General features: G+C 45.8%; 1 protein-coding gene across 5 annotated transcripts in view; it reads right to left on the reverse strand.

Annotated features, from left to right (window-relative positions):
* Positions 1 to 8492: 8492 nt before the first annotated feature.
* The window catches only part of Yipf1 (Yip1 domain family member 1), a 36469-nt gene continuing 19749 nt past the window's right edge, over positions 8493 to 25212 (reverse strand). For 4 of the 5 annotated variants that reach the window (XM_027402373.1, XM_027402375.2, XM_027402374.2 and 1 more), the window contains 4 exons: positions 22873 to 23039; positions 22351 to 22533; positions 14965 to 15081; positions 8493 to 8719 (listed from right to left, as the gene is read on the reverse strand). In XM_027402373.1, coding sequence (XP_027258174.1) covers positions 14992 to 15081; positions 22351 to 22533; positions 22873 to 23039 — 440 coding nt within the window. In that variant the 3' untranslated portion in view covers positions 8493 to 8719; positions 14965 to 14991. Of the gene's footprint in view, positions 8720 to 14964; positions 15082 to 22350; positions 22534 to 22872; positions 23040 to 25212 lie in introns of those variants that run through there. The other variant, XR_003482745.2, reaches the window with a different exon arrangement.

Genomic DNA, 25212 nt, shown 5'->3' on the forward strand with positions numbered 1-25212 from the left:
AAAAACTGAGATGGCACAAGGATGCTCTGAACGGTTTGGCTTCTTGGCTTACTTACGATTATATTACATTCCAAAATTACATTATTATCAATCACACCTGAAACACTGAAGACAAACTGGAACTAGATTTGGTTGGTGCCATCTCTACCAAGAAGAAACCTTCTTTCTGAACCAGTCATGGAAAAAACTTTTTTTTTTTTTTTTTTTTTTTTTTTTTTTTTGGTTTTTCTCGAGACAGGGTTTCTCTGTGTAGCTTTGGAGCCTATCCTGGCTCTCGCTCTGGAGACCAGGCTGGCCTCGAACTCAGAGATCCGCCTGCCTCTGCCTCCCGAGTGCTGGGATTAAAGGCGTGCACCACCAACGCCCGGCAAGAAAACTTTTAAAGAATCAATTTACAATAAATCAGAAAAATATTTAAGGGAGTCAGTGACTGTTCTGAATCGTGGTTTCAGATATCTTGGTCTATGGTCAGATGACTCCATCTTTTCAGGCTTGGTGAAACAGACAGCATTGTGGAGGAAGGAGAGCTTGTGGTGGGAAGGAGGCTGCTCACTTCAAAGGGCCTGGGAAGCAGAAAGACAGGATGGGAACAAAATAGATCTTCAGTGACCTACTTCCCTTAGCCAGTTCTCCTAATTTCTACTGCCTCCCAACACTGCCATTAAATTATGAATCCATCCGGGGATTACCCATTGTTGGAATCAGCAGTGGGTTAAAATGTGAAACTGATTCCTCCACCTCTACCCTAATTCCCTACTCTGAGTGTGGTGGTGGAGTAGGGGATGGGGTCGGAGGGAGTGACCAATAAATAGCTTTACAAATATATAGATATGTAGATATATATACACATATATGTATATGCATATATATTTTTAAATCAGTCTAAATAAGTTTCCACAAGCACACGTCAGGTTCCAGGAAATTGGAGGTTAGTTTCTGCGGCACAGACTACCAGGTGTCTACCTCAGTATCCTCCCACTTTTTTCAGTTGTAGAATCCCAATTTCAAGAGATTGATATGGGGAGAACTTATACCCACCCTGTGCTTGTGTGTGTGGCCAAGGGATTGGGTTCAGGCTAACGCTATATTCAAAACACCACATGGCAGCTTCTCAGACACAATGCTAAGTGACTCAGAATGTGGTCCTCACCTCTTAACCCCTTCCTCCATTATCTGCCTGGATTGGGGTGCACTAGAGCACTAGCGCCATACTGCTCCACAGGAACAGGGTACTGCAGGAAAAAATAGACCACTGCACTTAGAGGAAATAGACCACTGCACTTAAAGGAAATAGACCACTGCACTTAAAGGAAACCGGTATTTAGAACAATCACACCAGTCCAGCAAAACCTGACTCCACACCCTGACTCAGATAACACAGGAAAGAGGACATCTTCTTGGTCAAGCAACAAGTAAAACTTGTAACTTTTACTATTTATAGATTTTCCCATGTTGTTTAGCTTGGTTTGGGCTTTTGAGGCAGGGTCTTGCCGTTAGTCTAGACTGCCCTTCAACTCATAATCCTCATGCTTCAGCTTGCTCAGTGCTAGGATTGCAGGCCTGGGACATCGCGCCCATGTTTATCATATTCTTAAGTCATCTTCTGTAAATATTCATCTTCTCCTTTTGTCCAACTCCCCACTGGCTCCTAACCCTCACAAAAGCAGGAACTTTGCCCTGCTTCTTATTGTTTCCAAAGGGCTTGTCATATTAGTAAAAGTCCAAGGATGCTTATTAAATGGACAAAATAATGAATAGGACAAAAGAAACTAAGTATATCATAAAATGTCCGTTCAGAGCAATGTTTGGTATCTAATCCAGAGAAATACAAAATGTGGGAAATTGACAAAGTGTTGAAACCGCACAGGACAAAGAACAGATTGTAGGCAAGAGCATTATTACCTAAATAGAGGAGGCTGATACCCCCCCCACACACACACACACCTAGTGAGACCACCCACATTCAGGGATGCTCGAAGCTCACTGCAGCTGTCGCTCAGGAACTGAGAAGTTAGTTCCCTGAAACGGTTGAAATTGTCACAAGCATCCACAAACAATCCATAGTTGCCGTCTAAGCCCTGGTTTCCTTGCCAGGAGTGAAACCATCTTGTAAGATAATGTATTGAGTGAGGTTTTGCTCAGAAACTATCTGGTACATAGTAGAAAATTACAGGCTCTCAGTCAGGTAACAACAGGTGTAACTAACTCCTTGGCCCGTGAAAACAAACAGGGAGGGGTGTCCCCTTTAGACAAGCAGCAATTCAGAAAATATACACAAGACATGTGAATCTATAACCCAGCCCACCCAGATAGAATAAAATTAACTAACTTATGTGATGTGGAAGAATCATAACAATGAGTGGTACGAAAACGCAATAGTTATGTGATAGAATTTAGGGAAGATATCAAAATAAGAGAAAAATCATAAATGGAAGTTGAACTAGAAGGAATTCAAGAGCTAAGAAACACAATAGCAAAAGTACAGCAAAGTAATTTTTAATCATAAAGGAATAAAAAAAACAAAAAGGATTCAAGTGACTAATGGGGGCTGGAGAAATGGCTCAGTGGTTAGCAGCACTGACTGCTCTTCCAGAGGACTCTGGTTCAATTCCCAACACCCACGTGGCAGCTCCCAACTGTCTGTAACTCCAGTTCCAGGGGATCTGATGCCCTCACACAGACATGCAGGCAGGTAAAACACCAATGCATATATAAAATATAATTTTTTAAAAGTGACTAGTAGGGGCCTGGAGAGATGGCTCAGCCATTAAAGGCTAGGTTGACAACCAAAAATATAAAAGTAACTAACAAAATAAATAAATAAAAACAAAGTGACTAATGGGGGCTTGAGAGATGGTTCAGTGGTTAAGAGCACTGGCTGCTCGTCCAGAGGACCAAGGTTTAATTACCAGCACCCACATGGCAACTGATGACTGTGTGTAACCAAGTTCCAGGGACCCATCACCCCCTTCTGGCCTGCAAGGGCACTGCACACACATGGTGCACAGATACACTTGCAGAAAAAAAAAATACCCATATACATACAAATAAATATTTTATGTTTTTTAACATTTTACTTCTTTTTTTTAAAGACTTATTTATTATGTATACAGTGTTTTGCCTGCAAGTATGCCGGCAGGACAGAAGAGGGCACCAGATCTCATTACAGATGGTTGTGAGCCACCATGTGGTTGCTGGGAAGTGAACTCAGGACCTCTGGAAGAGCAGTCAGTGCTCTTAACCTCTGAGCCATCTCTCCAGACCTCCAACATTTTACTTCTTTTTTAAGATTTATTTATTTAGTATGTGTAGTATTCTGCCTGCATGTATGCCTGCAGGCCAGAAGAGGGCAACAGATCTCATTATGGATGGCTGTGAGCCACCATGTGGTTGCTGGGAATTGAACTCAGGACCTCTGCAAGAGAGCCAGTGCTCTTAACCACTGAGCCATCTCTCCAGCCCCCATATTTTATGTTCTTAAGTGACTAATAGAGAAGAATACATTTTTAAAAAGTAAAAGTGAGAAATAGAGAAGTTAGGCAAAGAAGATCTAACTTCTGAATAATGAATGCTCCTGAAAATCCTCAACCCTTATCTTAAGCCAAACAGCAAGACACAGAAATGGGGGGATTTCTTTTTTGTTTTTAAATTTCTCTGATGATTAAGAACTATTAAAAATTTCCTATGTCATTTCAAATTCTTATTTTATTTTATTTGAATTAGAAACAGGATTGTTTTACATGACAATCCCAGTTCCCTTCTCCCACTCGTCCTCCCCTACCGCCCTCCCCCAACTAAAACCCTATCTATCACATATCCTTTCTGCTCCCCCTAGATGGTGAGGCCTTCCATAGGGTGTCATCAGTGTCTATTGTATCCTTTGGGATAGGGCCTAAGCCCACCCCCGTGTGTCTTGGTTCAGGGAGTATTCCTCTATATGGAATGGACTCCCAAAGTCCATACCTATGCTAGGGATAAGTACTGAACTGCCAGAGGAGGTCCTGTAGATTTCTGAGGTTTCCTCACAGAAACCCATGTTCCTGGGGTCTGGATCAGTCCCATGCTGGTATCCCAGTTATCAGTCTGAGGAGCAAGAGCTCCCCAATGTTCAGGTCAGCTGTTTCTGTGGGTTTCACCAGCCTTGTCTGGACCCCTGTGCTCTTCACTCCTCCTTCTCTGCATCTGGGTTCCAGTTCAGTTCAGTGATTAGTTGTGAGTGTCTGCTTCTACTTCCACCAGCTGCTGGATGAAGGCTCTAGGATGGCATATAAGTCAGTCATCAATCTCATAATCAGGGAAGGGCATTTAAGGTAGCTTCTCCTCCATTGCTTAGATTGTTAGCTGGTGTCATCTTTGTAGATCTCCAGACATTTCCCTAGTGCCTGATTTCTCTGCAAAACAAAAATGTCTCCCTCTATTATGATATCTCCATTCTTGTTATCATCTATTCTTCCACTGACTCAAACTTTCTGCTCCCTCATGTCCTCTGCATCCCTCTTCTTGAGTTGTAAAGATTTTTATATTTTATGAACCTGTAAAATATAAAAGCTTGGCCTGGCAGAGGACCCTTTCTTCTGCCCATTGGTGCGCATCAGACCCAGTCCTTCCCAGAAAGAATAAAATAAAAGACATCTCCTTTGAAAGACTGCACATTGGACACCCAGCATCTCTTGCACAACCACATTTAGTGACTGCAGCAAAAGGAATTGAGACACACGGGTGATACTTCCCTGTGTGGTGTATGGAGCACCTGTCTCAGGATAAGAGAAGGCCATTGTTCTGCCAACCCCAGGCCTTGGGAAAGACTCTCAAAGGTTCAGTCCATTGATAGATGCTGGAAGTTGCAGCAGGTGACAAATAGTGTCCAGATGTCAACCCACCAGAGGAGTAATTCTCCACTGGAGGAGAATCCCATCCGGGCAAGGCCTGTGGGACCACTACTGCTTCTGTCTGTAATTTCACACGTGCAGAAGGTGTCTCCCCAATACCTGCACTGCACCATGTAATCTCACGTGATGTGCATATGTAATCTCATGATTGCATCTCAATCTTACGGGCACATATATCTGTGGTCAGGAGGATGACATCGCACTAATCTGTATAATCTTGATATACAGAAAATATACAAGTATATGCTTCATAGCTAGATCTATTGTTCCATGAGGACTGTAAGACACTTAAAAGCCTGCTTTCTTTTACTCAGACTAACACAAGAAAGCAACAATTTCTCCCCAGTCTATGACAAGTTACACACAATTAGGTCATTTTCACCTCAGAGCAAGTTTAAACTAGACTGAATGTTTCTATTGATGGATAAGCTAAAAAACTTTACAGATAAGTACAAGGTCAGAGTTACAGAAGTCTACCAAGGTTAATACAAAGCAACCTAAAAAAATCATGCCAATTCTTCACTTGCCATGTCTGACTGATAAGACCTGACTCTCTCTGCAGCTTGTCTCATTGTGTACTATGACTTCTGGTCACAGTCTTACACCAGAAACCTTGAACCCTTGCATTGCCATGGTAAATGGCTCTGTCCTTATTGTTTACCTAAGGAATGTGCTATGACCAATGAGTTGTAATTCTTATAACTTCTTTTTGCCCCAAGCTTCCTATAAAAAAATGTATTTAAAGTTAGATGAACATAGAAGCAGAGAGAATTAAAATAAAGGAAAACTAGAAAGAATTAGAACTTAGAAGAAAACTAGAGGATAGAAACATAGAGGAATGAAGAACATGACTTGAAAGACACATGTGTGAGTTTACTCTATACCCCTCAGATAAAAAACAAAAACAAAAAACCCTTAAACTCAGTTTCGCTTCACTGTGGACTTCCTCAAACCCTGGAGGTGGCCTTGAAGAGCTGGACTGTCAGGCTACCAATAGAAAGGCAAGCTCAGGCTCCTCCCTCTTCCCCTTGGCCAGGTTGTGGCTATGTGGCAGGGCTGGCTGTGTCTCTGCTATCTGCTTCTTGGGGGTCAGAACTCATGAGGAAAAGCAATGAAGAGAGAACCATGGGGAACCCCACACAAGATGATCAAAGCATGTAATCCAGCTGCACACAGATTTCCCCCTTTTCAACACTGCATAGGCTCCCTACAAAGGTGGATTTAAGCCTATGACACAGATGGCCAAATGAGACCCATCGGTGAAGAACACAACCAACATCTCATTTGCAGGTATGGGAGGAAGATGCTGTCCTAAAGCTTTCTATCAGACACTCAAGAGTATATAGACTATAGGTAAAGGCTTTGAAGTGAAGCAATGCAGGGAAAATCCCAGTGGATAGCAGGTTCACTTGAACAAGTCACTTGACCTCACCATATTCCTCAACTTGAGCCCTGCCACCCACCTTTCAAATAACCTGTCAGCATGGCCATATGAGTTCTCATGAGCAGCAGTGCCATGAGTCATTTATAGCTGGCAGATTTCATTGCCACTGTGAGACAGCCCAGAGATCTTTTCCCCTGACACAGTGACCACAAATATTTTAGAACTGGTAGTATCCATGACCTAGTACCTGAGCGATGGAATGAACCATTTTCCCACTAACTGGTGAGGAATTTGGGTTTTTTGTTTTATTTATTTAGGTTTTTCTTTTTCTTTCTCCTCCTCCTCCTCCTTTTCTTTTCTTTTCTTTTCTTCTTTTTTTTTTTTTTTTTTTTTTTTTTTTTTTTTTTTTTTTTTTTGGTTTTTCGAGATAGGGTTTTTCTGTAGGTTTTGCAGACTGTCCTGGAACTCTCTTTGAAGACCAGGCTGGTCTTGAACTCACAGAGATCTGCCTCCCTCTGCCTCCCGAGTGCTGGGATTAAAGGTGTTCGCCACCACCTCCTCCCCTCCTACATGCACACGGGAATCTGTAATATGAACAAGAAATACAACACTGATGCTTTAAGTTGACACTTTGGAGTTGATGGACATTATAGAGTAACATAATGCCCTCTCAAACAAAGTTAACACACTCAGAAGACTTCTGGGACCCAGACCCATCATCCAAGGCTCTCTCAGAGGCCCTGATGAAAGGACAAAGGACATGCTAGATCTGTGTCCTTGCCCAGGGCAGACTTGGCAGGCCCAGTCTGGGACTGGGGACAGGGCCTGCCTCAAGGGAGTTAAGGTTTTGGTTCCTGGGAACCTGGCTTTTTCCCCTGAAGAGGACAGAGTTATCAATCCCAAAGCCACTGTGTGTTCATCTGTGACATACTTGAGATATCCTATGTTCCTTTTGTGCAACGTTGCTTGCTTACTTCCCCGCTGACTTCATCTCACTGTACTATATGGCTCTCTGCTGACTCTTGTCCCATTTCCCCTTGCAAACTGTATGTAACACGCTGCACTTCTTAATTAACTTGCTCAGCAAAAGGCACAGCTTGTGTAAGACCTCTCCTGACCCCAGCTTTCCTGTCTCCTTCACTCCTTCCCTGGTCCTTCCTCTCAGGAATCTGGCACTGAAGAACAACCTGCTGGTCAAGGTCAAGACTTGAAAAAAGTTCTTGGAAAACTTACTTTGTGTGTCACTTTGTTTCAATTAATCCCCCAGCACTCGGTAAGCAAGGAGAAGAGCCAGGCACTGTGCTGGGTGCTTCTGTCTGGTATGCAAGCTTAGCATTTAGCCACCCTGTGTTCTCATGGGCATTCAACCAGTGCACCCAGAAAAACTGGTTACTAGCGCTCAGCTCACATGGGCACTGGTCTAAGACAGAAGTGGCGGTCTAAGGAACTAAAACTGAGGGCTGGAGAGACGCTCAGCAGTTAAGAGCATCGCCTGCTCTTCCAGAGGACCGGGGTTCAATTCCCTGCACCCACATGGGGTCTCACAACTGCCTGTGACTCTCCAATTCCAGGGGATCCAATACCTCTTCTGACCTTTGAGAGCACCAGACACACACACATTGTGCATGTGTGTGCCTGTGCATATGCCTATATATATATGACTCACACAGAAAAAGATGTTTTTTGAAGAAACTGAAACTTACCCACTTACAAACCCCTCATAGGCCCCAAAGATGTTTCTTTCTGTTTTTATGGTGCCTCTGTATGGTGGACTCTACTTTCAAATCCCTTTATGGCTCTGCTAAAGTGCATTCTGGTATCAAATCCCACGCTTTCACACGGGACACATCCGTAATCACAGTACTTGGGAGGCTACAGCCAAGATTACAGGCTTAAGGCTCACCTGGGCTACACAGCAAGGTGCTGTCTAAAAAAGAAAAAAAGAAAAAGAAACCAAAATTTCATTGTCTTACTAGAATATGTCTAAATGCTGATGTCTGTGAGGATTTTCCCCAGGTAGGACGTATGCCTCTCTGTACACTGTTATGGGATTACGAGTGACTGAGGGTCGAGGTCTTACTATGTTGCCCAGACTGGCCTCCAACTCCTAGACTCCTCACCTATGCACACCCCGTAGCCTACACCACTCCCTCCCCTTTCATTCCCATCAGTTTTAGTCAGAGTGGTATCAGTATGTGAGAAAGAAGAGCTGACAGACGCATGTTAAACACCACTGCGCTTTATTTCCAGGCTGGACTTTCAGGGCCTCACATACACTAGGCAAGGCTCTATCCTGTGGCCGACACCTCCAGACCAACACTCAATTCTTATTAAACAGGTGACGAGGCTTCAGTGCAACGACAGTTCCCCGCTGACACTGCCCATCCTGCTTTCTGGCGGTGGACATCACGTTCAGAAGAGCCACACAACACCAAATGTGAAAGAACTGAAAAAAGAAAACAACAAAGTGAGGTTCAAGATAAAAATCCTGGAGCTAGCAGTAGAAAGGACCTTCAAGCCTCAGTATCAGGCACCCACACGTGGTGTGGAGATCAGCGCCAGGAGGGTACGGCCACGCTTCTCCTCTGCTTCCGGCCTGGACCCCAAGTTCTGCTCACTCCTCTCCTGCCTACTTCTGAGGAGCCATGAATCAGATATGGAGGGACCTAGAAAGATCTGAGACTAAGGCCAGGGAGATGGCCCAGTGGACTGTGCTGACCCAGTTAGCATCCTGGGTCCTCCAATCTTCCTCAAAGACAGGGAACAACGAAGAAAACGGAAAAACCAAGAGTCCAAGGCCTGGAAAGAGGTTTTCTGGGCAGGGCACTCCCAACATGTCTGGTGTGGAAAGGACAGGGTACAGTGTGGGTGACGGGGTGAAACCATGCAGGCTGCAGGGTATGTCAAAGGCGTTCATGGAGAATGAACCTGAGGATTAGGGTTAGAAGTGGAGGGTAAATGAGATCAAATGTATGAAATTCTCAAAAAATTAATTAAAATAGTATATTTTAATTTATTTTCAAGAGAGGGTCTACCTATGTAGCCTTGGCTGGCCTTGTACTCACAGAGATCTGCCTATATCCACCCCCCCCACCAATTGCTTGGATTAAAAGCACCCCCAACTATTTTTTTAAATGGTTGCAGAGGGGGGGCTTGCGGCACAAAGTCAAAGCTGATTTCATAATAAAAGAACTAATGTGTTGAATCCTGGGAAATGGTTTGTACCTTTAACTTATGAAGTAAGCACTCGTGGGTCAGCAAGATGGCTCAGAGGATAAAGGAACTTACTGCCTTTATCAGTTCGATTCCCAGGAGCCACGTGGTAAAAGGAGAGAAACAGCTCCCTCCGGATGTACTCTGGCCTTCCACATGCGCCATGACATACACACACACACACAAACACACATGAACACATGCACACATACATACACACTGAGTATACACATACATGAATACACACATACATGCACGCATACATGTATACATACATACACATGCATATACATATACATACATATACATGAAAACACACATACATGCATACACATACACACATACATACACACACGAATACACACATGTATGAACACACACACATACATGCATACACAGATTCACACACACACACACACACACACATGAATACATACACACATCCATTCACACATCCATCCATCCATACACACACACATCCAGACATGTTCAGAAAGAAAAAGAACTAAGTGCTCATACCATGAGCAGGTAAAAGGACGGCAGCTCAAATGCACACATGGCCAATCAGGAGGATTTTAGTTCTAAGGCCTCACAGGAAACCCTCTGTTCATCTATTATTAAAGCCCTGGTCACACTGCAGTGTGACTGGCTGCTCTCCTCTGAACACACATACTTGTCACTGCCTGTGAAAAGGTGCCCCAGCCTGGAGGTGGTCTTTCATATAATCCCACAAGCCAAAGCAGACCTTCCCAGGTAGTTTCTGGACTTTCCCAGGGGCTTGACACGGGAGAAACAGCATGGACATTCAGGTAACAAGCCAGTGCACAGGAAAGGATGGCCGCAGTGACCTGCTTTACTGACTTACTTAGGGGCAGCTTCCCTGCTTACTAGTAATAAGAGGCTCCCCTAGGATGCCTGAGCTCCCGGGAGAGAAGAGGTTAATGTTCTCACAAGAACTCACTCTGGGCTAAGCTGTCCTCATGCACAGATTTATGCAGGGAAGGTTATTGTTGAGATTTGAAGCCATTTTTCTTCAGTGAAGGCTAGGAGCCCAGAGCTTACAGGAGAAGGCATAGCCAGCTCGTAAATCCACAGTGCCTGGGCCCCTGAACAGCCTCTCTTATTGGCAAAGCGATGGATGCTCTGCCAGGGAGGCTGCAAAGAAGCTGTTTATCACTATCTCATTTGGAGGCTTGACACCGAAATGGAGCTGCCCCAGCTCACAGATCTGTGCACAGCCCACTCTGTGTAGACCAGGCTGGGAAATCACTTCCTGGACCCGGCACCAAGTCTCCTCCGGAGGGTTACAGCGTGTGTGTGGGGGGGGTAGTGTGTCTGGCTCCTTTGTTGTAAAATGTAGAAAGAGCCCAAGTCCCCGCTCAGGAGGTGTCGGTCAACAGAGCCCTCATGAGTTTGATGTCAGATCATCTAGGCCAAGCTGCCTGTGTATATCTGTCCCTGTGTTCTCAGAGACGTGTGCCTCTGGGGTATGACTGTGTCCCACTGAACAGCCTAGATCGTCCCCTTTCCAAGCCATGGGATGTGGACTCCTCCAGAAGTGAGTACTCACCTTCAAAACACAGTCCAAACAAGACCTTCCTGGGAAGCCTGAGTCATTCCCTCCTGTGCCCTACAAGGGCTCAGCTGACAACCTACCTTAGTAACTACTCTCTCATACCGTATCATGTGACCTGTTAGGCTGGATCAAGCCATCAGATTAAGGATCCTGGAGGCAGAGACCAGATCTGGCTTTCTGGTCCCAGAGAACCATCTCAGTGGGTGTATGGGCAGCAGTGAAGGCCTGAGCTCAGTGCAGAAAACATCATCTTGCAAACGCTGGCTCACCCTCCCAACATGCACTGGGTGTCTGTGCTGTTCAAGCCAGCCAGGCCCCAGGCCAAGCACAACAGAGGCCAAGCCAACAAAGATTCTGTCCTATCCCAACTTTGGCCTAAGAAAGGGACCCGCCCTGCCAAGGCCTTCTTCTTCAATGTTAGAAGAGTCCATTTGCAGGACTACCTGAATGAGTAATAAATACAACATGATGCAAATGAGTCACTGTGTATTCATGCTAAAGTAGGAGGCTCCACACCAACCCACTGAAGAGTGAAAATAGCAGAACTTCTATTTATATTTTCTCAAAAACTTTAAGTTTCAATAGTTATCATACTGACTGGCAATAGTATATCCAAAAACTTAAAGCATACATCACAGGTTTGCACTGGGTAAAGAATGGAAAACAGCCCCTATAATGGTTATTTCATGCCTTTGTATAACCCCTCCCATCCAGCTTCAGCATGGGCTAGACCTGGGGCTTGCTTCTAATCAACACAATGAAGCAAGGAAAAGACTCATTTTCAGGTCTGTGCTATGTAAGACATCCACTTCTATCTTGCTAATAGACTCTTACTAACCCCTTGTCTGTTTCTGGCTTTGATGAAATATGCGATCATATGAAGAGACCCATGTGAAAGGGAACCGAGTGTGGCCTCCAGCCAACAGCCTGCAAGGCTGCCACAAGGAACTAAACCCCACCAACAATTCTGGGAGTAAGAGTTCTTCCCCAAGTGTGGCTTCTGGATGAGCCCCAGTCTAGTCCACACATAGTTATAGCCTTGTAAGAGAACCTGAAAGTGAGGAAAAAGCTAAGTTGTGCCCAGTTTCCCCAACACACAGAAACTGAAAGGAGGGTCATTGACACAGGATTCAGACTTGCTATGAGCAAGATGTGTAGTCAAGGCACTACAAACTATAGCTCTGTAGACTCGACAAGAAGGCTCCATAAAAATTCTAAATGGCAGCAATGTGGCCCACAAGTTTCAGTTGTAGAAAGAACATCATCTTTAAAACTTGGGGAAGATGGGCAAACTCAGAAGTTGGCTCTTCAAGACCTAGGTTCAAGTCCCAGTTCTGCTTCTCAGCAGTGGATGACCACAATCAACTCAAACATATTCACCCTCCCCACCTATGCAATCATGAACAAGCCTGGTAAGAGATGCCGATGGGACAGCGACCTGGAAAGCGGTCTATAAAATGGACTGTGACAGATGTGTGTCAGTTTGCCACCAAGCTCAGGTGGCTGTGAACAAGGAATTCTCTTGGCCTTAGCTTCATTCACACAGATGAGGACAGAAACCCATCCCACTCTGGTCTTTGAATCTTCGCTGCATATCCTTGAAAAGAAAGCATCAGCTAGGGAGCCGTTCCCAAGGCCACTGGAGGCACCTTTAACCATCACATCTTGGGAACTTGAAGGGTTTACAACTGGAATTCCTCAATGAAGGAAGAAAATCCCCACACATTTTATGAAAAGGAAATAAAGTACCAAAGCAAAGTCAATGGGAACCACCAAATTTCAATATAAATTATCAGCCATTGTCAGGAGGACAGTTGCTTTCACTTTACTACTGAGTGCTTAGTTGCCAGGAGCTTATAAAAATTGTCTCTAAGCTTCTCGACAATCTTCTCATATAGGCTACGTCACCCTTATTTTATAGATAAGGTACCTATGGTTCAAATGTACCTTGTAAGTCGGAGGTAGGAGCAAACTTTCGTTCTATATTCTATATGACCACTAGCCCGCTGGTCATTGCATATACCCTTCGCCCTGGGAGACGGCAGCAGCTCAGGCAGACAGGAAGTGAGGGATAGCCAGTCTTCACAGAACACAGTAAAAGTTCTTGGACCACAGTGAGGTCAAGTGTCGCTCTACAAACATTTACTGAGTGCTCTCTGTATACCAGGTTATGTAGTGGACAAGGAAATCCACCCCTTGTTCTCAAGGAGCCAATTCTAACCAGGGAGTCACACTGACACACAGAAGATAAATGAATAGCTAAAGGACTGAACATATTAGTGGACAGGCAGATGGACACGCGGTTGGCGTCTTGATCACAAAAGTAGAGTATGAGTAGTATAACGAGTGACAGGATGACCATGTAAGTGACATCTGTGGGAAGGGAAGAATGTTCTAGACAATGGAATTGCAAGTGTGGATGCATTCCAGCAATAGCAATGACCAAATGTTCAGCATGGGAGCAGAGAAAACTCAGGACCTGTGCAGAGACACAAACATGGGAGACCCCCATGCTCCCGTCAGCTCTGAGAGGCCGTGGGTGGTTGCCAGATGAAGTGTTGCTTCAGTCTGTGAGCATCAGGGAGGAGTGGCCAAAGGGTGGTAGGGGCATCTAGGTGAGTCCAGTCATGACAGATCAGTGCCAGGTCAGTGCCAGCACTGGTACCACACAAAGAAGCTCCCCCTATCCTGAGTGAAATAGGAGGCACTTCCCAGTGCTGGAAGGTGCCAGTCACCATGTGACATGGTAGAAGGGCTGTGTGGGGCTGTGGGAGACTGATCAACCTGATCTTTTCTTTTTGATATCTTTCAAATGTTCCTCTTGACAGGGGGCTTAACGCCCTTCATAACTCAAGTATGTAAATGCCACTGACAACACATTCATCTCTGCTTCTCTAGGAGAGGAGTGAAAAAACAAACTGGGAGATCCTCCATCTTGTCTTCTCATCTGGAATAAGATAATACAACGGTGGATAGGAAAGGCAATAAAGTGTGAAAAAGCTCAACGAAATTCGAAAGCTCAAGGAACAGACAAAAAAAAAAAAAAACTTTAAATGTCGCTCCTCACCCTTCCTTACCCCTTCACTAATGTGTGTTACCCCATAAAACTAAAATACAGGTGGAGAGCCACATGCTTGGCAGGAGAAATTGCATCCTAATTAATTATTGCCCTTCCCCACCAAAGCTCACCATGGAGTATATGGTAAAGTACTTGCTAAGCTTGTAAAAGGCCCTGGGTTCAGGTTCAATTCTTACCCAGAGGAAATGGCGGAGGGGCACACTAGGCATAATGACACACACCTGTAACACCAGCATTTGAAAACCAGAGGCAGCAGGATGAGGATCGAGAGTTCAAGGTCAAGGCCATCCTTGGCTATGTGGTGAATTGGACTACACGGGAACTTGTCAACCAAAAAGGGCTCAGCCTTGGTCCACAAAGGAGGCAGAAGGGGAGGCAAAGCGTAAGTCATGAAGCTAGATCTTTTCCTTGCGCTCTAACCCACTCAGCTAACCATTCATGGAAGGATAACTTCAGAGGCCCCAACAAAGGAAGCACAAAAATTCAGAAGCCTTTAGAGAACTCCAGGGGTCATTAAAGGTTTCAGAGGCCAGCCTGAGACGTCACAGAGATACAGAAAAATCACTAGGACAGTTACGAAATGGAGAAACCCTCCTGTGCCAATGGAAAGCACACAGGAAGTAGAGAAGGTAGGTGCAATAATGAAGCAGAGCCTCTATTGCCAGGGTTCCCAATTCTGTCAGGGAGACAGCACGTGGACTTCAAAATGGAATTTTCAGCCATAGAAACATCCCCACATGAAGGTGTGCAGAAAGACACAGGGTCTAGCCTCCTGTCCTTAATGCTAACACAGAACTGATGCCCCTGCCCATTTGTAACGTACCACACAAGATGAAAGTTGCTTTCCCTGTTAGCTGGATTTGGCTGCTGCAACTGTCTGGTTGGGAGTGGCTGTAATTGTTGGGAGATGGTCCATCTCTGGGGCATCAAAGAAGTAAGCCTGCAGGAAAAGAGACACACCAGGGAGCCAGGTGAGCATTCTACCAGCCATGCTAACACTTCTTGGAGCTTCTCCCCTCCCCCATCACCTGTGTCAGCACACCAAACTGCAACTACCCACTCAACCTTGTAAAACTTAGTTCCCACTCACTGGGTGCGCTATGTTGCATGCCTGAATCTTCCCAATGACCTTAGGGCTTGTCACAATGATCCCACCTGATGGGTGCAGAAACTGAGGCTCCCAGAGACTGCCCTTGGCTCAGTACAGACAAGCAGTGGAGCCAGGACTCACAGCTCTGCTCACCTGACTCCAAAGCTCACTTCTGCAATGACCATCACACAGGGGCTGTCTTGTCTGTGTTACCTGCATCTCATCAGGTTTGGCACAATACTAAGTAGTAAGATGCTGGTGAGCTGACTGTTGCTAAACCAGTTGGTTGACTCTCTGCAGAGACTTTGAAAAGAAAGTGCTGGGCACACTTCTCCTCCTAGTACTTGGAAATGAAGAGTGTGACAAGCGCTTCTACTCACCATCCAGTTTAGCTGTCAGGAATCAGGAGGTGGTGGGAGAGGGAAAGCATTAAAGAATCTTCCCTGTAGCCTTGAGGTCTGAGGATGCTAACACTAGCCCAGAGAAACACCCATCTTGTTAGCCCTGAGCTTCCCTTCAAAGGGAAGGACTATACTAAGGTCTACCAGAGGCTCAGGATGGCTCAGATACCAGGTGACTCAGAAAGATGCAAAGGAAAAAAAAAAAAGCTAAGAACTATTTTCAGTAGCTCTGGCCTTACTAGCCAGAAGGGGGAGCCAACACTACATGCTTGGGCTTCCCATACTGTTCTAACCTTGAAACTTAGTTTCTCTTGGCGTTATCCCTTGTACTCCCTCTAGCTTATCACATCCCCAGAGCAAACCTACTTTTTTATTTATTTATTTATTTATTTATTTATTTATTTATTTATTTATTTTTGGTTTTTTGAAACCTACTTTTTTTTTTTTTTGGTTTTTTGAGACAGGGTTTCTCTGTGGCTTTGGAGGCCGTCCTGGAACTAGCTCTTGTAGACCAGGCCGGTCTTGAAACCACAGAGATCCGCCTGCCTCTGCCTCCCAAGTGCTGGGATTAAAGGTGTGCACCACCACCGCCCGGCTTGAAACCTACTTTTTAAAGGCTTCCCTTGCAGCTGTTTTCTGGCACAAAGGAAGGAAACTCTTCTATCTGGGGGGCACAAGTGAGTCAGAGACCACAGTATCCTATTTATCCCTGAGGGTCTCTCCCTGGAGCACTGAGTGGGACGGCAAGTGAAGCTCTCTTCCAGGTCACTGGAGGAAACTTCAGGACCCTTGAGCCTCAGAGCTGAGTGTCCAGGTCCCTCATCTGCACTAGCCACTGAGGCACAAATTCTAATTGCTCTTAACAATAAAAACTCAGAGTCAGCTATCGGGGTGGGGTGTGTGTATGTGTGTGAAAGCTGAAGGATCAAGAAGCAAAGTGGCCAACCAGCCAGCCACTAGAGTTCTTACGTCTACCGATGCTCAGACCAAAGGGGCGATCCTGTCCTCAGACTGACTACCTAGACTGTTTCAGACTGACTGCTGCTCAGACTACTCTGAGCTCCTGGCTCCTCCTACCTTATATTCCTCTCTCCGCCCAACCCTATCACTCTCCACCTCCCTAGTGCTGGGATTAAAGGTGTGAGCTCTATTTCTTTTTTAGACTGGATATTTTATGTAGCCCAGGCTGGCCTTGAACTAACAGTGATCCGCCTGCCTCTGTCTCCTGATTGCTGGGATTAAAGGTGTGTGTCACCACTGCCTGCTCTCTATAGCTAACTAGTGTGGCTAGCTCTGCACTCTGATCTCCAGGCAAGCTTTATTTGTTATAGCATAGACAAAATATCACCACAAGCCACTGGCACTGTACCTCTAGACAAGCCTCCCTATTCTCTTCAGTTTGGTGTGTAAAAAGATTGATAAGATGGTCTCTAAAAGGAACTATCTTTTAGTCTCTACACAGCCTCTGATCTGGCACAGGGTCTCTGCGGGGGCCCAGCTCATCCTGAGGCACTGTGGGCAGTAGGCACTGTTCTCTCTGAGGTCGGCAGTAACCATTCAAATGTTGGCTTGTCTGACTCTCGACAACCCCACTGAGGGCCTCCGCCTCCGGGAGTTTCCTTCATTGTCCTCGCCAGGTGTGTTCAGTGAAGACCTGGAGATCATTTTCAAGTGCAGCCATTGGGGACCCCAGCAGGTGTGATACCTCACTGTACTGAGACGGAAACACCAATCTGGGTTTCCCAGGGGAGACTGAGAAAGCCAGGCTAGGCTGTCTGGCTCAGCTGGTACCCCTCAGCTCAAACGACTCCCCAGTCAACTCCTCCCACTTTCCACAACAATAATGTCTTCTGATTACATGAATAGGCATATTTTTCTTTCTCTCCTTTTCTGTATAGTGTGTCTATGTACATGCTCACCTGTGTGTGGAATCTAAGTACATGTGTATATGTGTGCACAGAGCATACCCTCGAATTTATTCCTCTGGCACTATCCTCTTCCTTCTTCAAAAACTCCCAAGGTCTCTCACTAGTTAAGAATTCAACAAGTAGGCTAAACTGCCTGACTGTGTGCCTCAGGGTCCCGCTCATCTCCATTTCCCCAGTTCTGGGGTCACAGGAATGCACATGCCCAGCTCTTTTTATACGTGTTCTGGAGACTGAACTTGGGTCCCTAGAAGCACTGTATCAACTGAGCCAGCCTCCCAGCAATCCTTTGTTCGTAAGTCAGGGTCTTGCTATAGACCTCTGAAACGGCATGGAACCGACTTATGAAACCCAGGCAGGCCACACACACACTTGTGGCAATCTTCTCGCCTCGGCCTCCTGAGCACTAGGATGACAGATGTGAGCCTCCAGACCCAGCTATCTTGTCATAACTTTCAAGCTGCTTATCTCATTCAGTCCTTCCAATGGGACAGACCGTGCTGTGGTATGCATGACCAGCACCTTTATCTATGGAAAGAGAAAGGAATCCAGAGAGGAGAAATGGTCATAGCAGGGGTGGGCAAGCTGAACTGGACCCCTGGCTTCCTCTATTCTGATCAGCCCTCCTCCAGAAGAGAGAAGCCATGTCCAACACAGTGGCTTCTCCACAAGAAGAGCCCTTCTCGGGGTGGACACCTCTGCCCACAGTCCAACATCCCGATTAGGAGACTTCTCAGAGCTGAATGGAATGTGCCTTTCTCCTCCCTCGGCCTCTCCACCACTTCTCAGCCAAGTGGACGATGTGAAAAGTTCAGTCACAGATGGCCCAGTGAGAGGCACCAATGAAGGGCAAGGTCAGGGTGAAACAAGAACCCCACTCAATTTATGAACTGTGTAAGCTTGGGTCACTCCTAGGAGAGCATCAGGTTACAACCTGCAGCAGAGTGGCCCTGGAAACCTGCTGACAGCTTTGACCTGAAGAGCCCTTCACAGTAGAGGAGGGGATTCCTGCCATATGCTGACCCTCACCCAAGCCCAGAAAGAAAGGACAACTGGGATTGTGACAGCTAAGGTGCCTCAGTTTACATCACTGAGCACCTCCCGGGTCAGAGTTCTTTCTGTCTCATAACGATGCTCTCTTTTAGACAACTATTTTACTTTCAAATCACACTTACTAGTGTATGGGGGTCACAAGGGATACAGAACATGTTTGGAGATCAGAGAGCAATGTGAAGGAATTGGTTCTCTCCTTCCCTCATGTGGGTCCTGGGGCCTGAAGTCAGGTCATGGAGCTAGACAGCAAGTACCTCTACCCACCAAACTATCTCATCTTATTGGCTCTCTTCTAAAAAATTCTTGAGCAGCAAGATGGGCAGGACAATTCTACCTTCAGTCCCATTACCTGGCAAGGGAGTGTCTTAGGCAGTAAAAGATTCTGCAGGTCCTGACACCAGTACCACAGATTTTTTTTTTTCCCAGGGGTGAGGGTGGGGTGGGGTGGGGTAAGGTCTCTAGCTTAGGCTGCCCTCCAGCTCCTTATGTAACTGAGAATGATGCTGAAGTTTTGCTCCTCCTGCCTCTACTTCCCAAGCCAGACTAAGTTTATATGGTATAGGGAAACAAACCCAGGACTCTGTGCAGGCTAGCAAGCACTGTATCTGAAAGGGGTAAACTAAACTCAAAGGTTTCACTTCTAATGATTTAGAAATAAAGGGACCAGACCCTCACTCAGACCCTGCTTTAGCAGCCATGACAGGCTATAGAAAAGACACATAGGCCTGTAACACAAGGAAACAACAGATCCTCTGGCCTCCCAGTGCATAAGGCAAAAACTGAACACAAAGAAACTCCAGACCCCCCCCCCCAGTCTCCTAGGTACTTGGTTCCTGGGAACTGTTTGGCCACAAAAGAAACTGCAGGGGAAACTAAAACTTCCCCTATGGTCTCCAGGATACAGTTCTGAAAACTATTGGTATCTATGAACAACAGGCCACCTGTAAGTAACAAGACAAAGCCATAAAAACCACAGAATGTTCCCTCTCAGCACTGACCAATGAGAATACCTGGTATACAGGTATTTCATGCCAAAATATGACTTTGAAAAATTTCGATTGTTCCCCAAATGTCAACCAATCAGAAACCAACCCTGTGTCTTTTATCTTTAAAGCCTAGCAGTAGACAGAGAATTTCATCCCCTCTGGTGGCTGCTGCATCAGCTTGCTAGATGAGGTCCCTCCCTCGGTATAGGATAAACAATTTAATAAACCTTGTGCATTTGCATCAGTGGTCTATCTCCCTGGTCTCTTTGGGGATCCTTGTGACTCAGGCATAACAGTATCAACAGAGCTATACCCCCAAATAGGTTCTTTTAAAATTTAATTTGATTTTATTTGGTGTGTGTGTGTGTGTGTGTGTGTGTGTGTGTGTGTGTGTGTGTGTAATATGCAATGAGTGTGTAGATTCACACATGCTACGTTCATGTACAAAACAGGGTGGAACATAAGGTACCTTCCATCTTACTGGTTTGAGGAAGGATCCCGCATTGAACTGGAAGTTTGTCATTTGGCAAGGCTGACTGACCAGTGAGCTCCCAGGATCGACCTATCTCCAACCCCCAATGCTGGAGTCACAGGCGTATGTAGTCATGGCCACCTTTTGTTTTCTCTGAGTCAGGATCTATGTAGCTCTGGCTGACCTGGAACTCACAGAGATTTGCTTGCCTCTGCCTCCCAAGAGCGAGGACTGAAGGTGCATGCCACCATGTCCACATGCCTAGCTTTTTATGTGGGTGCTGGGAATTCAAATTCAGGTCCTCATGCTTGCAAAGCAAGTGAGTTTACTCATTAGGCAACATCCCCATGCCTCCAAAATGGATTTTTCTTTCTGTATTTATTTACTTATTTCACGTGTAAAAGTGCTTTGCCTGCATGTATGTATGTATGTATGTATGTATGTATGTATGTATGTATGTATGTATACCACATGTGTGCCTGGTGCTCATGGGGGTCAGAAGAGAACATTGAATCCCCTGGAACTAGAGTTACAGGCAGTTGTGAGCTTCCATATGGGAAAAACTGAACACAAAGAAACTCCAGACCCCCCCCCCCCCCCCGCGCAGTCTCCTAGGTACTTGGTTCCTGGGAACCACACCCAGATCCTCTGCAAGAGCAGCCAGTGCTCCTAACTGCTAAGCCATCTCTCCAGGCCCCTGGAATGTGTTCTTAATAATGATTATGATACTTCCCTGCTCCACTATCCAATGCTCCCTGCTCCTCTCTAGTCCTCAGTCCTAAAAACAGCCCTCCCTCCCTCCTTCCTTCCCTCTCTCCTTCCTTCCTCCTTCCTCTCCCTCCTTCCTTCTTTCCTCCCCTCCACCCTTCCTTACTCCTTCCTCCCTTCCTTCCTCTTCATCTCAGTCTACCTGACCATGTTAAAAACACAGAAGAGGAAGACCGTGTCTGCACGAGGCAGTAGAGTGGACATAAGAGTCCAGAGGGACACTGCAGCTTCTCAAGAGCTTGGACCTGTCTCCTTAGATCCATCCCCTCCCCCCCAAAAAAAACCCAGATCTATAGGCAGTTAGTGGACAAGTTCTATGTCACATGCTTCCTGTGTATTATCTTGCTTGATTCTCAGGCCAATCGATGGGGGAAGATGCCAATCAGATTACAGATGAAGCAGTAGGAGCTGGAGGAGCACAGAGCCATGGCTGAGCTCACACAGCCACCACATGACAGAGCTGGCCTTCTACTGGGCCTGCGTGTTTCAAAAGCACATGCTCTTCCTAAAGGGACGCCCAGGCACAGGGACTCAGACTGACTTCAAATACAGTGTGCCTTCTAAACAATCCAGTTCTCTATATTTGACTCCAATCTTAAGCTTCCTACCCATGAAATCTTTTTTCTTCATTCTAACCAGCCAGGAAACTTTTAAATGCCCAACATCTGTCTAGCCATGGACAGGAAACCCAAAAGGCAGCAGCAGGCAGAGTCCCCATCCTGCTCCCCAGCCCTATAGAGAGACATATGGCTACTCATACCCCTCTGGCCAGACACTGAATTGTGGGGGACCCCTGGGAGTCTGCTTTTCTTCTCTTATCTAAGGTTGATCTGAGGTATCATTGGGGAGCTACTGGCTGCCTCACCTCTAGTTCCTTGTTTTCCCTCTTCCGACAAGGCCTGTTTACAAAATATGCAGATTATCTGAGTATTGCCAGAGTTTAAGAGCTTGGACTTTGAACTGAGTTACTTCCTAGGGTGCTGCTGTTGGTATATAAGTCAACTCCCCTCTAAATAAAAGGGGCATTCTTCTTTCAAGAGTGACCGACTGTCTTGTCTTTATTAAATCCACAGATCCCTCGCTCGAACCTTTAAGAAGTTGTAGCGCTGGACGCTACACCGAATCTTAACCACATCACAGAAACAAAGGGAAGCCAGACATTAAAACCAAATCCTCACACCTCTGCCACCTTCCTTCCAGGGTAGCCTTGATGTTTAGGTCACAGTGTCAGTTTTAAAAGAACCACTGAATCTAACAGCTTGAGGATTTTGCAGAGTAAGTGTTGACATTTGTGTATGATATGCACCCAGAGAGCTGCAGAGATGGTTCATCAGGCAAAGATGCTTGGGGGGAAGCCTGATGGCATGGGCTTGAGAACCCATGTGATAGAAACAGAGAACTGACTCCAGTTGCCCTCTGACCCCACACGTGAACTGTATGCACCTGCCTACACATGAACATCCACAATAAATAAATGCTTAAAACCACACCAAGAGGGCACAGTAAGAACATACCAAGCAGCCAACAGACAGCAGCACGTGAAGCAACACAATTGTCACAATGGTGGCCAAGGCCACACGTCGGTTATCCTCTCGAACAGCTGGCCAAAATGTCATTGCCAACACAGACCCCGAGATGCCCAGGGCAATCATGACTAAGACCCAACGAACAACTCTCTGGGGAATGATCCACAGTACCTGGAAAAGAGAAAGCATGAGGGAGAGTTTTCAGAGGTGTCTGTTCCTTTTCAGCAAGCATGTTCACAAAGCCCCTGAGTCAGTCAGCAGCTGGGCATGCACTGCCATGTGGCTTTGCAGAGCATATCACCAGCAAGGAGATGGATGTCCTAACCCAGTGCTCCTGACACAGTCAAAGCCCTTGCCTTCCCAGCACCCCATTCATCCTGTGCTTTAAATTCAAAAGGAGCCTCCAGGGGCATGGAGGCAGTAGGCTGGAAATTTCAAGGCCCCATGGAATACCTGGTTGGATTTTCCACCCCAAACAGCATCACTTGGTCTACTTGGCATGGTACTCACTGCTGTGGGGATATAAATGAAGAGCGAGTAGCCGTAGACGCACACGATCTCCAGAAAAGAATAGGAAACGATGTTCATCACTTTGCTGTTTCTCCACATGAGGAAGCCCCAGAGAGCTAGAGGCACGAGCCAGGCATAGGCATAGATGATGGTAGCCGCTATGGACACTGCAGATGACAGAACAGTTCTGTCTACATCAAGCCTTTAGCAAGCCCACTCTCAGGGTGCTTCATGTGTTTTGTTTTAGTTTTTTGAGACAGGGTTTTTTGTCTAGTCCTGGAACTCACTCTAGTCCAGGCTGGCCTTGAACTCAGAGATTTGCCTGCCTTTGCCTCCAGAGTGCTGGGGTTAAAGGCAAGTGCCACCACTACCCTGCTTCACACCCTTCTTCTGTTCTGTATTTCCTAGGCCTGGCACAGCACCTGGCACATAGTAGGTGCTTTATAAATGTTTGCTGATCTAATGACTCCTTGGCATGTATCTCTGTGGTAGTGACCAGTGTCTCCTATGTGGGTTTTTTTTTCTTTTCGAGACAGGGTTTCTCTGTGTAGCTTTGGAGCCTATCCTGGCACTGGCTCTGTTGACCAGCCTGGCTTCAAACTCACAGGGATCCGCCTGCCTCTGCCTCCCGAGTGCTGGGATTAAAGGTGTGCACCACCAACACCCAGTTCCTATGTGGTTTTATAATTGACTTAGTGACTAAAAACTAGTAATCAAAACAATTGAAGTACGTAACTGAAATACTACTTCAGAGAGCCATGTTAAAAGTGTCTAAGTACACTGAGCTTTTGGATCAAATAAAATCCAACTATTCCCCTGGAAGAACACGCTTTCCTCCCTAGCCAAACAAGAACTGACACTGATTTCTTTAGCAAATGTATTAAAATGCCCTGGGTACAGATTAACTTGTTCTGCATGCCATCTAGTGATATGTCTCTAAATGATGGAACTGCAGCTCAGGAGTGCCTGAGATAACCTCCACACTCGTTTCTTCCCCACATAAATAACTGCACCGGAAGCAGACATGCCCATTAGCAGCTCCTGGGAACCATCACTGGACATTAGTCTCCTGGTCTCCTCTCCTCTCTGAAGAGCAGCTCTCCAGGACTGTCTTCATTGCTTCTGGAGTGACAATCCTAGAGCTTGCTAAGCCAAGGCACCTACCCTTCCGATGTAAAAATAGGCAAACAATTCTACTAGCACCTCCTGCAAAAACAGGCCCCTCCTAGCAATTACAGTTAGACTCTGATTAAAGTGTGCCACTGTTCGGAACCTTTGAGGGCTCCATGGCAGTTTTCGATCATGCTGAAATGCCATTATTGAGCCACGTGAAACATTGCTGACACAATCCCTTTTCTTTGGGTGGGGAAAGAAATTCTACCCCTGCTGCAGCTACTGCTTATTAAGCACTGGCTGGACATCAGACTCTGCATTCAGAGCTTTACAAAAGGCAATGTGGTGTCTGAGACAAAGCAGATTCCAGGCCATGGGTTCTAATCCTGGGCAAAGCAACTCTGGGTGGAGAGTTACAAAACCTTCCTGCTTCAGTTTCCCTATCTGCAAAATGGGAATAAGATTACTTTATGAGGCTATTAGAAAAATAAAACAAGTAAACACAGGTAAGCACTATTATGAGCAGTGACTGGCCAATAATACATATTCAATTAAGAGTTAGATACAGAGGCTGGAGATGGCTAAGCAATTAATAATACTAGCTGCTCTTCCATAGGACCCAGGTTTGATTTCCAGCACCCACATGACAGCCCACAACCCTTTATAACTCCAATTCCAGGGAATTTGATTCCTTCTTCTGATCTCCTAGTGCAATAGGCAAGCAAGGGGTGCAAATTAATACATGCAGGCAAAACACCTGCTTACATAAATAAAACTTAAAAATAAGTAAATAAGGCTGGGTATTGTGCTGCACACTTTTAATCCCAGCACTCGGGAGACAGAGGCAGACAGATCTCTGTGAGTTCAAGACCAGCCTGGTCTACAAGCAACTAGTTCCAGGACAGCCTCCAAAGCCACAGAGAAACCCTGTCTTGAATCCCAACCCCCCCCAAAAGGTTTTAATTATTATTAATGTATAAGTGGTGTGTGTCTGTATGTGCGCATGCATCATACATGCACATACCAGACAACTTTTCAGGAGTCAGTTCTCTCCTTCCACTGTGGTTTCTTGACTCAAAGCATCAGGGTATGGAAACTGAGCCAACCTCAGGCTTACGACTCACACTCTTCACATAAGCTGAGCCAAGTTCACGAAAAACCAAACCAACAAACAAACAAAAACATCTTACTGCTCTATAAATCAGATACTGTGGTGCCCAGCTTAAG

This window comes from Cricetulus griseus, chromosome 2 (genome assembly GCF_003668045.3).
Source record: "Cricetulus griseus strain 17A/GY chromosome 2, alternate assembly CriGri-PICRH-1.0, whole genome shotgun sequence".
Lineage (NCBI taxonomy): Eukaryota > Metazoa > Chordata > Mammalia > Rodentia > Cricetidae > Cricetulus > Cricetulus griseus.